Source organism: Nannospalax galili, unplaced genomic scaffold (assembly GCF_000622305.1).
Source record: "Nannospalax galili isolate Female #2095 unplaced genomic scaffold, S.galili_v1.0 scaffold735, whole genome shotgun sequence".
Classification (NCBI taxonomy): domain Eukaryota; kingdom Metazoa; phylum Chordata; class Mammalia; order Rodentia; family Spalacidae; genus Nannospalax; species Nannospalax galili.
Genome location: NW_008337053.1, coordinates 195918 through 212509, shown reverse-complemented (window position 1 = coordinate 212509; position 16592 = coordinate 195918). Strand labels below are relative to the sequence as shown.

General features: G+C 42.1%; 1 protein-coding gene across 1 annotated transcript in view; it reads left to right on the top strand.

Moving 5' to 3' along the window:
* Positions 1-16592, top strand: part of Fbn1 (fibrillin 1) — a 223254-nt gene that overhangs the window by 176724 nt on the left and 29938 nt on the right. The window contains exons 44-50 of the mRNA XM_008831779.3: positions 114-239; positions 2929-3051; positions 6773-6898; positions 9226-9342; positions 11272-11400; positions 12158-12277; positions 15906-16031. Of these exons, the coding sequence (XP_008830001.1) occupies positions 114-239; positions 2929-3051; positions 6773-6898; positions 9226-9342; positions 11272-11400; positions 12158-12277; positions 15906-16031 (867 nt within the window). The remainder of the gene's footprint in view (positions 1-113; positions 240-2928; positions 3052-6772; positions 6899-9225; positions 9343-11271; positions 11401-12157; positions 12278-15905; positions 16032-16592) is intronic.

The window sequence follows — 16592 nt, the reverse complement described above, 5'->3', positions numbered from 1 at the left end:
CTCTCTCTCTCTCTCTCTCTCTCTCTCTCTCTCTCTCTCTCCACACTCAATCCCATCTTAGTCTGTAAAGGATTGAGTGCCTCAGACACTCATGAAGTCTTCTCTGTCTCTAGATATTGATGAATGCCGGGAGATCCCAGGGGTCTGTGAAAATGGAGTGTGTATCAACATGGTTGGCAGCTTTAGATGTGAATGTCCAGTGGGATTCTTCTATAATGACAAGTTACTGGTTTGTGAAGGTAAGTGATGTTGTGACTGTACCATACTGTTGCCAGGTTTCACAACATTGAAATCCAGCTCAAGACCTAGAATAGTGAAGGATGTGGTGAGAACCAACATGAGGGTCTGTGCCAAAAAAATTCATTAACTCCCAGTGGAAGAGCTAGGATGTGCATTCCAGAGTCTCTTTGCCCCAACACACAGTACTCTAGATTTCACAACTGATAGCAAAAAGCTTTGAGTTCCTGGGTGTGTCAAATAGGTTGCTTTTGTTTCACTATCTTGAATGCAATCATGAATGGACAGTCATCTTTAGTTGAATGTCAAAGTCACTCAGTGTTCTCTTCTAAACAGAGATTTCGCTACTCCCAAATGGCAACAAGGTTAAAACAAATATTCTAAATGCATGAGAGAATTCCAAATAGCAAGATGAACAGATTTGATTTTATACTCAAAATGTTGGCGTGCTCGCAGATGGACTCGAAATTGCCTCCTCTTGCCATGTGTATACACTGTGACTCTGAGCATTCCATATAGTACTTGACATTTTTCCTACATCTGGGGAAGTTAGCATTCTTTTACATTTTAGTGAAAGGAACAGTGCTGCTTATTAAATATGTTATGTGCTCTAGGATAACTAGAATAGATTTCTATTTAATACTTGAGGTGCAAGCCTCTAGCAGAGTTTTAGACATTATAGAAAGGGTTATTACTCCTGAGAACATGTGTTGTAGCATGTATGTCAACATTTTAATGCTAAAGTAACCCTTTTTCCTCTAAATTAGGGATAGTTATAATCCACAAGCAGAGTTATATTCCATTAGTAACCACATGCTTACTGAGTTCTCTTCTCAGACCTTCAATCACCATGGCCAGCTGGGCACACACCACTTACCCTGCTTGTTGTGTGGGTTGTAGGTAGGGGTGGTGGCCACACAGAGCCTTTCTAAGGAGATGACCAGTTCACACCATGGCCCCAGCCTTCCTCATGGGCATACTCTTCTCCTTTGGCTACGTGCCTCCGGATGCCTGCCACCTTCTCCCAGAATTTCCTCTTCTCTCCTTTCAGAAACCCCTTGGATAGTTACCCAAATACCTCCCTGCCACTTACATTTTCTGAACACTGCTGCCCTGGCACATAGGCAAGGCTACTCATGTCCACCAAGTTAACCTAGACCTTGCAACATACATGAGTTTCAGAGCCTAAAGCTGGGCGGGCACAGGCACCTTGCTGTCAGGGAAGACCCAGCATGCTTCACCCAGTAGTTCTGCCCTTCTAAGGGTGTAAAGAAACAGTCACTCTCAGTGAACATTAAGAAGACTAAGTACTCTGGTTTTGGGTTTCCATTTCAGAAATTATATATCTTCAAGGTGAGTGTTTAATTGGGCTCAGCTGCTTCTCACACATTCTCTGATTTCAAAACAAATGAGAAAATTAAGGTAGATTTCATGTATGTCTTGGCCATCCTGAAGTTCGAATGGATTCCAGAAATGGTTTTGGGAGCATCTACATGTCTGCTTTCCACAAGTACGTGCATGATCCGATGCTAGGCTGGTGTATCACAAGTGCCTGCCTGTCATACCATTTGGCTTCTCTAGTGGCATGATTGACTCTGTGTTTCTTTACCTGCCTACCAGGAGGGCAGAACTACTAGGTGAGGCAGTGCTGGGTCTATCATAACAAGATAGGCATACTGCTGCTCTGGAACCTATTGCAGAGAGGTGTGGTCCACCTCGCCTTAGACAGAAACCCCCACTCCTGGAAGCACCCCTGATGGTTCCAGGGTTTTACCACCACAGAAGCACATGTCTAAGAGACATCCTGATGTGTTTTCTGTTGTGTGGCTTTCCCTATCAGTCCAGATAGGACACTGACAACCAAAGAAACAACTCTACCCAAGTCTAGCTCAGTGAACTAGTAAGCTTATTGGGTTATATGTTAGAATATGCAGACGGGTTACTTACAGGAGCATGGATGGCTCATAGGCAGCTACGTCACCAGATAGCCCACCCTATGCCAGCATAGGGGACAGTTCATAAAAGCCGGTCCTCAAGCAGCCAGAGCACCTCCTCCCTCCAGGCATTGTTACTGCTCTTAGAACCTCGAGGAGGGTCTCTATGAATCTTCTACATTTGGGGAGCTTCCTGAGGCTTGTAAATTTTATTTGGTAGGATCCACCAGTTGTATTGTACATCATGGGGGATGTGGATAAGTTTCTAATGACATAGTTACTATTCTAGTATCATAGTTTTGCTACCCTAAGGCTTCTCCATGTTCTCTCTGACCACCACCTCTCCTCTACTCTAATCTCTATTAACTACTGATCTTTTTTTCCTATATCTTTTGCCTTTTTTAGAATTTGAGATAGTTGGAATCCTGTGTGTGTGTTGTCTTTTCAGACTGGCTTTCACTATTAATATGATGGACATTTCTCCCAGGTATCCTCATGGCTTGATAGTTCGCTTATAATTCTCACTGATAGTTTGTCTGAATGTACAACAGTGTATTTATAATACATTTACCTGCCGAAGGATGTCTTGGTCGCTTGTGAGTTCTTGCAGTTATGAGTAAAGCCGTTGTAAACATCCATGTTGTCTTTTCAGAAGAGCAAGCCAAAGTAAGAACATACATGTCTGGTTTTTGTATGAAGCTTCACCGGCTCAGCACCAGACTGTCCTCCCTTGAATTAAATGTTCTTGTGCTTGCAGATATTGATGAATGTCAGAACGGCCCCGTGTGCCAGCGCAACGCTGAATGCATCAACACTGCAGGCAGCTACCGCTGCGACTGCAAGCCGGGCTACCGCCTCACCTCCACCGGTCAATGTAATGGTATGTAGCTCCCCTGGCTGGGCGTGTCCACTCAGAGGCCATCGCTGCCACACTTCTAAGACCTGCACTTCTTTTGAGACAATGGAGCTGAAGGACACAAGTAAAGATTCAGATTCATAAACTTAAATAACTAAATTGGGGGGAGAAGGAAAATTGTTGGGAATAGCTAAACACTTAGCTTTTTGCCCAAAAAGATAGTTTACATAAATAAGTCTTATTTTTGCCTATCTTCCTACCATACATGGAAACACCCACCCCCACATGTATGCACACATGCACACAGTATTCAGGACTAAATTATTTTTTGGCTTCTACACAATCCCCTTAGACAGGTGAGGTTTCCACCAGCTCCACCACATACACGTACACCAATCTAGACAGTGAGACTCCCTTGAGTTGGACCAGATCTACCTGCACAAATGAATTTTTCTAAAAGAAAATCAGTTGAAATCTGCAAACATTCAGTCTCATCATCTCTAAAGCCCCTGTAGTAGGCCAGAGACTGTCACCTCCAGGTTAGGCATATTTGTCATTCACCTCGTCAAGGAGATCGTCGAAATAAAAGAGATGCATTTGCTGCTGACTTACATTGATGTCAAAATCATTCCACATCTGATGGTGTCTCATAGCCAGGAGTCCAAAATTAAGACCCTTGTGTTTCAACTCAGAAGCAAATTAATATCTCAGGTTGATTTTCATGTAAGTTTTAAAATAATTATAAATCGCAGTGTATTTAGAGGTCAGGAAGAATGTGTTTTTCCTCTTGTAGTTAGTTCATTTCCAAGCACATTTCCTGGGTATTTTATGCATTTGTGAATGAAACAACTCGGGGGAGCATGGTAAGGTTTTCCTTGGCTTTCCTGGTCAGTGGTGATTAAGACTTAGGAAGGGCACTGCTCTCTGCAGGGCATTTTGCATTGTTTTATCGGACCTCGGTGGGAAGAGGGTGTAAGGACAGAACAAAAAAAATCACTTTACAAATCAAGATTTGTTTTGTTGAATGTAAGGGAACATGTGCTTAGCGTTTTGTCAACAGAGCTGTGATTATCCGTATAGTAAAAATACAGAACAGGAAAAACAGGGGCCCCTCTGATAGGAAGCACAATGCCCCGGTAACATTTGGCTCTGGTTCCACTTCCCTGCATTTTACTCATAATTTATATTTCTTTGGAACTTGGTGAAATAAATCCAGTTAAAATAAAGAATGCCTGATAATATAGAATGTCGTTTCATGTCATTTCATACTCTGGCACAAGGTGGGACAGGGTTATTTATAGATCAAGACAAGACATTCAGCTACAGCCCACTAGGGCTTAAGCCCTTTTGAGTATTCTTGTAGAACCTTAGCATACATGAAATATATGTGTGGTAAGTGTGAGCAAGTGGCTGTAGAGCCAGAAGGTCAGCTTTTCTCCTTCAATGGTATCCTTGCCTCTTGCAACTATTCAGCTGTGAGGGCTGAAGATTTCATTCCAGAAACATCTTCATTTCTATATCATTATTTTTTGTGTTTTGTTTTTTAAACAATCTCACTAGTTAACTCAGGCTGGCTTCAAGTTCAGAATCCTCCTGCCTCATCTCCTGAGAGCTGGCATTACAAGTGGTGGCCATGGTGCCCAGCCACCATCCTACTTTGAAATATGACCACTGGATGGGCTGACTAGATGCCAGTGGGCGCATTTACACTAAAGGAATTTGGGTGCACACCTGAATAAATAGGATTCAGCATGTATGGCAGAGTGCATAGGGTTCAGAAGGGGAATAGGGGGAGACATGGATGGGGGAGGGGTCTGGATTTGAGTAGGAAATGTTGTATGAAATTTTAAAAGCTCAATTTAAAAAAATAACAGGAAAAAATATTTTAAATGCCATCCTATGCTGGTAGTTTTCAGGTATGATGCAAAGCATTCCGCTCTGCCTGTATTTAAAATGAAAGGAACTAAAACTTTCCCTCCGTCATGCAAACTTTGAATTTGAATTTATGCATAAGTAGTTTCAAACGCCACTTGGCCCCAACAGCCACAGTGCTCCCCGTGTGACCTCAGGAGCAAATGCAGCCCTTCAGCGCTTTCCCAGCCACTTCCCAACCACTTGCTGGTGGTCCCCTGGATTTCTGTCTGGGCTCCCTCCCCTCCCCCATGGCTTGGCCAAACCTCCCATCCCAACCTCAGATGTACTCTCCTGGGATTTCATCCTGGTGCTTATAAAAACCTCATTATCTAGACTGCCAAAAAGCAAGCACTCTACAATGTTCTCTAGAATGGTAACTCTTTCTTTTATCAGTAGAGCCCCCAGGTATTCCATTTTTCATTTTTTACAACCATCATAAAATAGGATGTAGGAGAGATATGTAAGTAGATCTGGCCCTTACATACTCCTAGATCAAGTACTACCATTCCTCAAGGTCAGCTCCTTTTACTGATAATGGGACTGAAAATTAGGGGGCGGGGGGCTTTTGCCCAACCGTTCTTCATCTTAAATGTTTTCTCAAATGAAAACAGGGAGTTATGTTGACTGTTATTTCTGCGTAGGTTAGCCCTAGCTCTTGAGCTGTACAATAACAATTTTCTTCCTAAGTTTGAAACTTTTAAACGGTGAACTTTTAAACAGATTGATCCATCTTGCTAGGAGATGGTTGAAAAAAATGGCAACTTGTGAGACAGCTTTCTGCACGGTCAGGCCATGCTGCTCTGATGTAAGGGTTGCTGTGCTAATAGACACACAGGCAAGCAATCCAGATTTTCAGCTAAAAGCAGGATGTGCTGTGTGGGACTACATCTGCTGTGTCATGACATCTGCTTCCTTCTATAACAGGAAAACCAGGAAAGTTCATGTCTATGTAGTCTTGAAAACTTTACAAAATTAAAGACATCAGTGCTGATTAAGGAAATGTGTGCTCTCAGGGCAAACAAGAAGCAGTTCATTTTTGTTATTTCACTATTCCCCCGAAGACTCCCTCAATAACTCACACAAGAAAAAAATGAGACATAAGTAGGCATTTAATTATGTCATTTGTGAACTCATGCATTAAATTCTGCCCCTCGGACAATCAGATTTCAAGAAAGTGACAAAGACCCAGTTGCTCATGAATATGACGGAGAGCTTAATGATGGTAGAAACAAGAGTAAGACCTTCTTAGAATGCTCAGAAGGGAAGGAAGACGGCTGGGACTGTCTTGTTAGATTTGGCGAGGTGGAGCCAAGGCTACAGTGGCAAGACAAGCAGTGAGGTTAGCCTTGAACCTATCCAATTGAACACCATCCCATTTCAATAAACGCTGGATGTATTTGACTTTGATGTAAATTTTCAGAAGAAACCACAAGGTGTCCATGCTCTGTAGCGCCAAAACTGAGACTAGAGAAATTCACCCTGCAATCTGAGATGCTGCTTAGCAGATAATCAAATAAGAAAAGCCTCCCAGCTTGAATCTTTCCTCCCAATTAGTTGGTTTTTCCTTTTCCCTAACATTTTTTGGGGTACAACCCTGATTTTCATTGTTTTGCGTTGGTAGCATGCCCCTGAAAGTAAGATCCAACCAGCCTGAAGCAAAAATAGATGCAATGCTAGTGTCTGCTTCACTGCCTGGGTTTCAGAGAAGGATTAACCCTGAACGTAATGCCTAGAAGCCGTTGAATCTGAATTTATATTCTTAGTCTATGTCAAGAAAAGAAAGCAAGCAAAAAAGTGCATAGTGCCCATTTGAGATGCTTTTGATTTACAGATCGAAACGAATGCCAAGAGATCCCCAATATATGCAGCCACGGGCAGTGCATCGACACGGTGGGAAGCTTCTACTGCTTGTGCCACACTGGCTTCAAGACAAACGCTGATCAGACCATGTGCCTGGGTGAGTGTGTTCAGCATTTCATCCTGGGTGAGTGTGTGGTCACCGTATCATCCTGGGTGAGTGTGTGGTCACCGTATCATCCTGGGTGAGTGTGTGGTCACCGTATCATCCTGGGTGAGTGTGTGGTCACCGTATCATCCTGGGTGAGTGTGTGGTCCATCCTGGGTGACTATGGCGTCACCGACTCTGCCTGGGTGAGAGTGTGTTCACCGTATCATCCTGGGTGAGTGTGTGGTCACCGTATCATCCTGGGTGAGTGTGTGGTCACCGTATCATCCTGGGTGAGTGTGTGGTCACCGTATCATCCTGGGTGAGTGTGTCCCATCATTTCATGTTTTTCCTCGTGTCTTTTACGACTGAGTATATGTGAGATTTAATGCTAAGTTCATTAATTATTATGCTGTTTACAAAAATAATGGTAGGTATACAACAGTGTGGCAACACTTAATCTTTGTCAATCTGAGCATAATAAACTTCTTCCTTGATATTCATTAGACCGTCAGTTTAGAAAACCATTTTTTCTTGCAGTGTCAGAAATCATATACAGGGCTTCACACTTGCTAGACAAGCATTCTACCACAGAGCCACACCTCTAACCCTAGAAAACCTTGTGGCCAACAGATAAATTGAGAAATATATTGAAATAAAAGCTTAATTTGTATTAATATTAATAGCAGGTGATTTTGTTACTAGAACATATTTCAGCTTTTGAAGGTATTTTGAGAAGGCACTATAATGTGTACTAAATCCTCAAAGGCAAATAGAAAATCATTGGAAAAGAAAAAGAAAAGAATAATTTTCCAGTGGGGGGGTAGGAAAAAGAGTAGGATTTTCTACCCCTTCCTGAGAGTCAGAGCTGTGAGTATGCATCATGTTAATGTAACCAATGGTTTTTCTCACTTCCCTTCCTTTCTTCTGCTTTAAAGTAACATTCATTAAGCCTTTGAAGGTCCTTAGGACCATGAATCAATTTTATGGCTGGAAGAACAATCCATAGGGCTCTGTTTAAGCTGCTCGCCTTTGGGCCTCCAGGTCCATCCATTACAGCTCCTTCTCATCCAGCTGTGTCCTCTCCATAATCCCCCTGGCTCGCCCAGGGCAGCTCACCCCTTGCATTGCTACAGGAATCTGCCCAGCTGCCCTTCTCTTTTTTTCCATTTGAACTCTCTGGAACCTTCTCACAAAGAATATATCCTAACAAGACCTTCAGGAGCCCAGCTGTAGGTGAGTAAGGGAGAGTCGACGTGTCTTCCCAGTACTCAGGTGGCTGGCATCGTGACTCGATTCAGCCACATATTTAAGGCACTAGGAGCCAGCAATAGCTTTCCATTCCGAATCACAAATAGTAATCTTCATGTCCAAAACTTGAAAGAGACACAGTCTTCCTTTTTTCTTTTTGAGACAGGGTCTCCCTGTAGCTCCAGCTGGCCTGGAACTCCTTATGTACACCAGGCTGGCCTCCATCTCACAGAGATCTGCCTGCCTCTGCCACCCAGTGCTGGGACTAAGGGCATTTTGGAAGAGGCAGTCATCACGTTCGCTCTTCCCAGGAGTCACTTCCCATTTGCTCTCTCTTCTTCTCGACCTTCCTCATCACAACTCATTAGGACTCATTTTTCTGACTAGTTGTACCAATTTTCTTTAGTCTTTCTACCTCCTCTTTAGCACAGTAGGCACATGCTCTTTGTAAGGACGATGCTAGCTGTGGTAAAATGCAAAAGTATTTAAGTTGCTAGAATAGCCTTTACAATATAAATCACAAACCAATAAAAAGCCAGTGATGCAAGTCCCGGTGAACAGAGCCAGATCAAGTGCCTCCCTGTTAGCCTAGTTCAGAAGGGGAGGAGTCTTTACGGGCTGGAGCTGTGTGTGTTTAGTGGGAGAAAGGAGACGTGCCTAGAGTGGCAGGTTATCTAGAGACTGGAGTTCATTTGTTGATTGCAGAGTAAAGCCAGGTGAGTCATGGCTGCAGAGGAAACTGGAGTAAGAATCCCGAAAGCTGAAGGCTGTCAAAGGTGGTGACAAGTCAGGGCCCAAATGCACACAGACGTTTTTCCATCTTCAAGTGAAAATATTTGAGCAAAATGACTTGGGTGGGGAATTCAAGAAGGAAACAATAGAATTCTTGTCCAACTCTCAGGTCCTCAGCCAGCCAAGGAAACTATACTTCCAAGGTGCAGACCCTCATCTCTGGCTCTGCAGGGGACTGCTGCCATCGTCCTACTGGGGAGATGCTATGCACCCCAAAATGCTCCTTCATGTCAGGGACCACATAGCCCTTTTCTCCTTTAGTAATAGTGTTTCTCCCTGGCCTTTCTTCCTCCTAGACATAAATGAGTGTGAGAGAGATGCCTGTGGGAACGGGACTTGCCGAAACACCATTGGTTCCTTCAATTGCCGCTGCAATCACGGCTTCATCCTTTCCCACAACAACGACTGCATAGGTGAGTGTGCCAGGGAGTGCGGGGCCAAGTCCGTTTATCTGTGTGCTTTATCACTAGCATCATCTCCAGGGTCAGGCTGGTGTGTGATGTATACCAGCTTCTGCCTACAGTTGGTGACAGGACTTGTCAAATATAATGTGCTAATTAAAAGTCAGATATAGTAGCTACGTCCATTACCTTTATGGAAATGGGCATTAGCTGCCATAATTTTTATATCTTCTTTGCTGTAAATTAAATAACTTTCAAAATTAATGCATTAGATTAAAATTTAAAGTATACGGAGTTGGAGAGATGGCTCAGAGGTTAAGAACACTGACTGCTCTTGCAGAAGACCTGGGTTCAATTCCCAGCACCCATGGCAGCTAACAACCATCCATAACTCCAGTTCCAGGGGATTTGATGGCTTCTTCTGACCTCCACAGGCATTGCACAACACAGGTACACTTACACACATGCAGGCTAAATACACTCATACACATAAGATAAAAATAATAAAGTATGTTTAAGATTTTAAAGTATACAAAAGCAATTCCTTATATGTGAATTGTGATTTGGAAGAGCATGGACCTTTTTGCCTAGATGTTTCTCTGCAGCCTCTCTTCAAAGAAATAATTAAGTGCATAAAATTCCCCTTATAAGACATGGTAGGTCTCTTCTCTCATATGCAGAATATAGATTTAACTTTATATATGTACTATATAAAGAATAAATAAATGTACATATGCAGCCACATACATATATGTGACATGAAAGCAGAAGAGGACTATTTGGGGTGAGGAAGGGGCCAGTGTGAGAGGAGAGACAGGGTAGGGTACCAGAGATGGGAACATGAGCAAACTGCCATGATACAGATATGCAAAACATCACAGCGAAACCCATTATTTTATACTAACTGTCCTAGTTCTCTTTCTTTGGCTGTGATAAAACACTCTGACCAAAACCAGCTTGGAGAGGAAAGGGTTTATTTCATCTTATTACAACTTCCAAAGCACAGTTCATCTTTGAAGGAGGCCAGGGCAGGAAACTAGGGGCAGAAGTTGAAGCAGGGACTGTGAAGGAGCACTGCTTACTGGCTTACTCCTCTGGCCGGTGCTCAGCCTACTTTCTTATGCAACCCAAGACCATTTGCTCAAGGATGGCACCACCCTCAGTGGGCTGGGCCCTCCCGCATCGCTCAACAATTAAGAAAATGCCTCACAGATGTGGCCACAGGCTTATTCCACAGAGGCAGTGTTTCAAATGAGGTTCCCTTTTCCCAATGTCAAGTGGACAGTCGAAGCCACCCAGAACACTAAAAATAAATTTAAGAAGGCATGCCGGGGAAGAGTAAGGGACCAAATACTGTGTAGAACTAGAAACTAATTTTATAAACTAATTTCAATACTGAAGCATGACCAGCTGAATTGTGTGTCAGTAAATCCGTTTTACCTTTTCAAAATAAAGTGTAAAGATGTCACAAAAAGGGAAAGGAAGTGTTGAGGAAGCATGGGGGGGTCAGTGGGACACATGAGACAAGGAAGAAAAAGGTGGTTTGAGGAGGTGGAGGGGGACTGGGGCATGAGGGGCATGAGGGGCATGAGGCAGAAAATCCAAACAAGTTTTAAGATTCCATAATGAAACCTAATAGCGTATATATTAATTAAAATGTTTTTAAATAAAAAATGCAAAAAGGCAAAAAATAATAAAATCTAAAGTAATGCCTAGGTGAAAACATTATAAAATCCTCAGGTAAATTATCAGCTGTTACTATAATGCTGTAATATTTTCAGTATGTTTAGATAGGTGTCCAAAGCTGGGTCTGTGGCTGCAAACCAGATCTTCGTTGTCATTTCTTATGTTTGGCTGAGTCCACAAAGGCCAGCAAACTTTAGAATGATTGCTGGGATCTGGACATTTCTCTTGGACCATAACAAAGATTTCTTTTCTCAGATGTTGATGAATGTGCAACTGGAAACGGAAACCTTTGCAGAAATGGCCAGTGTATCAATACAGTGGGCTCCTTCCGGTGCCAGTGCAATGAGGGCTACGAGGTGGCCCCGGACGGCAGGACCTGCGTGGGTGAGTGCAGGGCTCAGGATGACGACCCAAGAGAGTGTCCCCAGAGGCTACATGCATAATCAGGGGGCCTCCATTCCAAATCTGCCCATGCATAGCTGCGGGAAAAGTCGGCATAGGGCTGCACAATGGCCCCATTGAAGGCTTTATTTTTGTTTTTTAAAAAAGCATATATTAGGAAGCAGGTGGCTCTCTATGAGATCCAGGCCAGTTTGGTCTACATAGTGAGACCCTGTCTCAAATAAATAAATAAATAAATAAATAAATAAATAGTTACATAGTGAGATTGTCTCAGATAAATAAATTACATAGCGAGACCCTGTCTCAAATAAGTAAATAAATGGCATACATACAGTCATTTTCCTTTTTATTCTTACAAATTAACTTATATTTATAGAATGCAGTTAAACAGTTTAAGTAAGCTACACTAATGTTAAACTTAATAATTAAATTGTTGTGATTCTTTCTTACTTTTGTATTTAAAATACCTCTCCAGAAGTAAATGCATATGGTCTTTTACGTGCTCTTTCGCATGCCACATTTTCTAGAAATATTTAATTTGTGACTGACAGAATAAAATACGACAGTTAGATTGTACACTTTGGAAAGCTGATAAAGCTTACTTTTATTAAATCATGTTTTCCTCTTTTGGGAGACCTGTGTGTGCTTCTTTGCTTTGATTCCAGTTTCTTCGAGTTTGAACTTCTTGATGGAAATCATGCCAGTGGGAATGTCTTTCTCTTTTCCCTTTTCTTTGCAGATATCAACGAATGTCTTTTAGAACCAGGAAAGTGTGCACCTGGAACCTGTCAGAACCTGGACGGATCCTACAGATGCATTTGCCCGCCTGGGTACAGTCTACAGAACAACAAGTGTGAAGGTAGGAGCTAGGAATGAGGTGCTAGCAATGAGGAGGATTGGGGCACTGCATCAGAGATTCTTGTGATGGTGGAATCCTCTATTTTGTTTTTAATCTAAGGTCATGGGATATGACTTATGATCTCATTCTCTGGCAAGACAGGATTGGCCAGCTCCCGTGCTAAAGCCTGCCGTTGGTTTTCCCTGTGCACAGGGATCCTCAGATGATCCAGCTTTTCTACTATGCTTTGATACAATTTACAACAATGCTGTGTCCCACTGCTCGTCTTCCTGAATTAAATGTTTTTAAATGGCAATCAATGACAACTAAAAATAGCTCCTGCGTTTTTCTAGTTTGTTTTCTGTTGCTGTGATAAACACCATGACCAAAAGCAATTTGGGGAGGAAAGGGTTATTTGACTCACAAGTTACAGCCCATCATCCAGGGAAGCCAACCAAGGCAGGAACCTGGAGGCAGGAACTGAAGTAGAGACCATGGAGGAATGCTGCTTACTGGCTCAGTTCTGGCTTGCCCAGCCGTCTTTCTTCAGTCTAGACACGCTTGCCCAGGGATGGTACCGTCTACAGTGGACTTGGCCCGCCTATATCAGCTAGCAATTTTTAAATGCCCTACAGACATGCCTATGGGCCAGTCTGATGGAGGAAATTCCTCATTTAAGAGTCTCTCATCCTCAGTATGTCAAGTTGACAACTGAAACTAACTGACTTGCATCCAGTTAAGATTTTTAAGTGCTCACATTCAAGGTTGGGTGAAAGAGGTTATATAGTCTGTGCTGTCTTCAGCTGTAGAATGATAGAAATGTGTTATTACAAATACATTCTGAACAAATTTTATAGTATATTACATTTCTTTACTTTCATTAAGTGAAGAATATTCATTACCAGAACTTGATAAATAAATAAGGTTGAATGCATTTTCAGGAAGTCATAGTTCACACCCACCCTGCTTTTAAAACAGATCTGCTTCTCATCACAAGGGGTATGAATTTTATATTTTCTTTTATTTTTTTTTTTTTGTCTTTTTGAGACAGGGTTTCACTGTAGCCGCAGCTGGCCTAGAACTCACTATGTAGACCAGGCTGGCCTTGAACTCACAGATATCCGCCTGACTCTGCCCCCCAAGTGCTGGGATTAAAGGCGTGTGCCACCACGCCCAGCACTTAAGTTTTCTTTTTAAACATTATTTGTGTGTGTGAGTGAGTGTGTGTGTGTGTGTGTGTGTGTGCATGTGTGGTGGTCAGAGGACAATTTGTGGGAGCCAGTTCTCTCCTTCGACTATGTGGGTCCTGGGGATCAAACTTAGGTTGTTGGTAGCAAGTCTGTTTATTTAACCACTGAGCCATTTCACCCATCCTTTTTTACTTAAAGACTGATTTAATTTTTCCATGATCACTACATGATGTCCCCAAAATAAGTAGAATGGAGATCTATAGAAAGAAAAACAACTTCCCAAATGGTAACAAATGTGCCCATTCTACAGTATTTGTTTCTATTACTAAGAAGCTGACACTGTGTTTGTTTTTAAGACAGGGTCTTCCTGTAGCCCCACTGGTCTATAATTCACTGTGTAGAGCAGGCTGGCTTCAATCTCACAGAGTACTCCAAGTGCTGGAATTAAAGGTGTGTGCCACCACCCCTGGCTCAGGCTAATTTTTAATATAAGAAAAAGAATCAGGGTCAGGGAGATGGCTCAGTTGGCATGAGTGCAAAGGACTGAGTTTGGTTCTGCAGCACCCACATAAATGTCAGGCAGGTGTGGTAGCCTACCCATAATCCTAGCACTTGGGAGGCAGAGTCAGAGCATCCCTGAAGCAGGCTGGCTAGGTAGACTAGCCAAATCACCAAGCTTTAGTTGAAGTGAGAGATCCTGTCTCAATAAATAAGGTAGAGAATAATTTAGAAAGATACCTAGGTCAACCTCTGACCTCACATACACATATGTACACACACACACACACAGAGGTACATGTACATCCACACATATGCACCCACACGTATTCAAACGCATAGGCATGTACCCCATACACATGTACACATGCAAAAAGAATAATAAAATAGCAAATAAATCATAGCAATAAAAACAACCGCTGAAAAGATATTTGAGCAGTTATACAAACATTAACTTTTCTTTTAAGAAAAGTTTAGATGTAGGAGTGGAGGAAGTTTAAGAATGAAGTAATTCATGGCCAGGTGTGGTGGCGCACACCTTTAATTCCAGCACTCGGGAGGCAGAGGCAGAGGCAGGCAGATCTCTGTGAGTTCAAGGCCAGCCTGGTCTACATAGTGAGTTCCAGGACAGCTGGGGCTACAGGGAGACCCTGTCTCAAAAAAAAAGACCAAAAAAAAAAAAGAAGTAATTCAATGAAGAGTTCAAACTCATTAACAACCAAAAGGAATATGACAATTATAAATGTATACTAAAACTCACAGTGATGAGGAAGCCGATTTTTGCACTGTAAAAGAAAATAATCACTTTCGTTGCATATTTCTAGAATATCTGTTGCGTGATATTTACAATATTAAGATAAGATAACATAGTTTCTTGACTTTTCCTTAGTTGGACCTTTTGAAAACAAAAGTTATATAATACAGATACATTTTGGTGTCAGGAGGACTCTGCATAGAGGTGAAATAAAAGAGTTTCATGATCAAGAGACAATTAGATTTTGTTTAAAAATATTGCCACAAAAATGGTATGATTATAATTATACTTAATTACAATTAAGACAGTGCTTCCCTCACTGTAAACCCCAGCTGAGAGCCGCAGAGAGTGAGTTGTTTGTTTCGGAAGACTGGTTGTACTTTTCACAAAAGCAGGACGATCACGTGATTTATTGACCAAACTGAGACAATTTTAAAAGTGAAAAGGGACACTCAGCAATAAAGTTAGTTAACATGCCTAGGACTTTCTTGGGTACACAGTGACATTCTGGTTACCCAAGCCATTCATTCTGAATTCATGATAAACCAAAACTTACAGGTGCTAAGATATATTAATATGCTGAAGGAACAGGCCATAATTCACAGTAGATCCAGTTCCTAGTGTCTCTATGATGAAAGGATAGTTCCAACCACAAGAAAGGAATTTTTCTATCTTCAGAAAAAGTAACCTGCAGATCAGAGTCATCCTCTGGGATGGGATTGTGCCTGTTAAGATGAATACATGTCCTTGTAAAATGCTTTTAGGGATATAGAATAAGAAAGGTTCTGTGAATGGGTGAAGGGAAAGAAATTTTGTTCAAATGTGTAGACCTTACACTGAGATAAGCCTTTGAGTTTCTGATGTACTACTGCTAGATGGGCCTCCTTCCTTGCTCAGGGTGGTATGCAATTAGTACGACTTCTCTGATTGGCCGTGCACCGCAACCCAAGTAAGGGATTTGTCATTATGGGTCTTAGGTGGTTCTTACAGATTCCATTTTTACAACAGGAACTGTCAAAACTAATTTTTTAAGAATTCACTTTTTAAAAAAATCACATCCTTAGAAGTCAGGAATTATATCATAAGAAAATACTTCCCTGTTGGAAGCCTTCTGAAACTTGGCCACACGCTGTATTTCCAAATTTGGGGTTTGGTACATGATGGGCTCTGCATTGCATTTTGACATTGAAGTCTGTAACTCTTTTAGATATTGATGAATGTGTTGAAGAGCCAGAAATCTGTGCCTTGGGGACATGCAGCAACACTGAGGGCAGCTTCAAATGCCTGTGTCCGGAAGGGTTCTCCTTGTCCTCCACTGGAAGACGGTGCCAAGGTAAGGATGTCTAAAGGCTTCGGCCTCTTGTTATCCTGTATGTATTTGTTGTGATCTTAGGTTTTCAACTTGGCAGAGTTCTGATTCTTTGTGAGCAGGAAGATGTTTCATTCACCCACAGGTCTAATGATTACCATATGCCAGAAGGTTCATTTGTAATTTTGAAGTTAAAGACTCATCCATCACGTTTTAGTTGCTTATACAACTTTCTTGGCACTTAAGCCTCTGCTCCTCCTACAAGCACAGATGCTGATAGGCTCTTTGGTATGGCATCCCTAAGAGCCTCTGAAGGCCCAAAGCCTGGGGGAGATAAGCTATAGGTTCCCTGTCTCAGAAGCTGCAGCCTACATGAATGTGGGTATAAACCGGGACCTACAGACAGAGAAAGTGCAGACTGACCACATATCCTCAGGAAAAGATGCCAATCCTCACCTTGTAAATTCTCTGGAAAATCAGAATAATATTTGTCAACAGTGAATTTTTTCAAGGGCTTGCCGTGTTGACCTTCAATAAAATGAAAAAGAAAAAAAATGAACATAAACTTAATACAATGTGTGATTG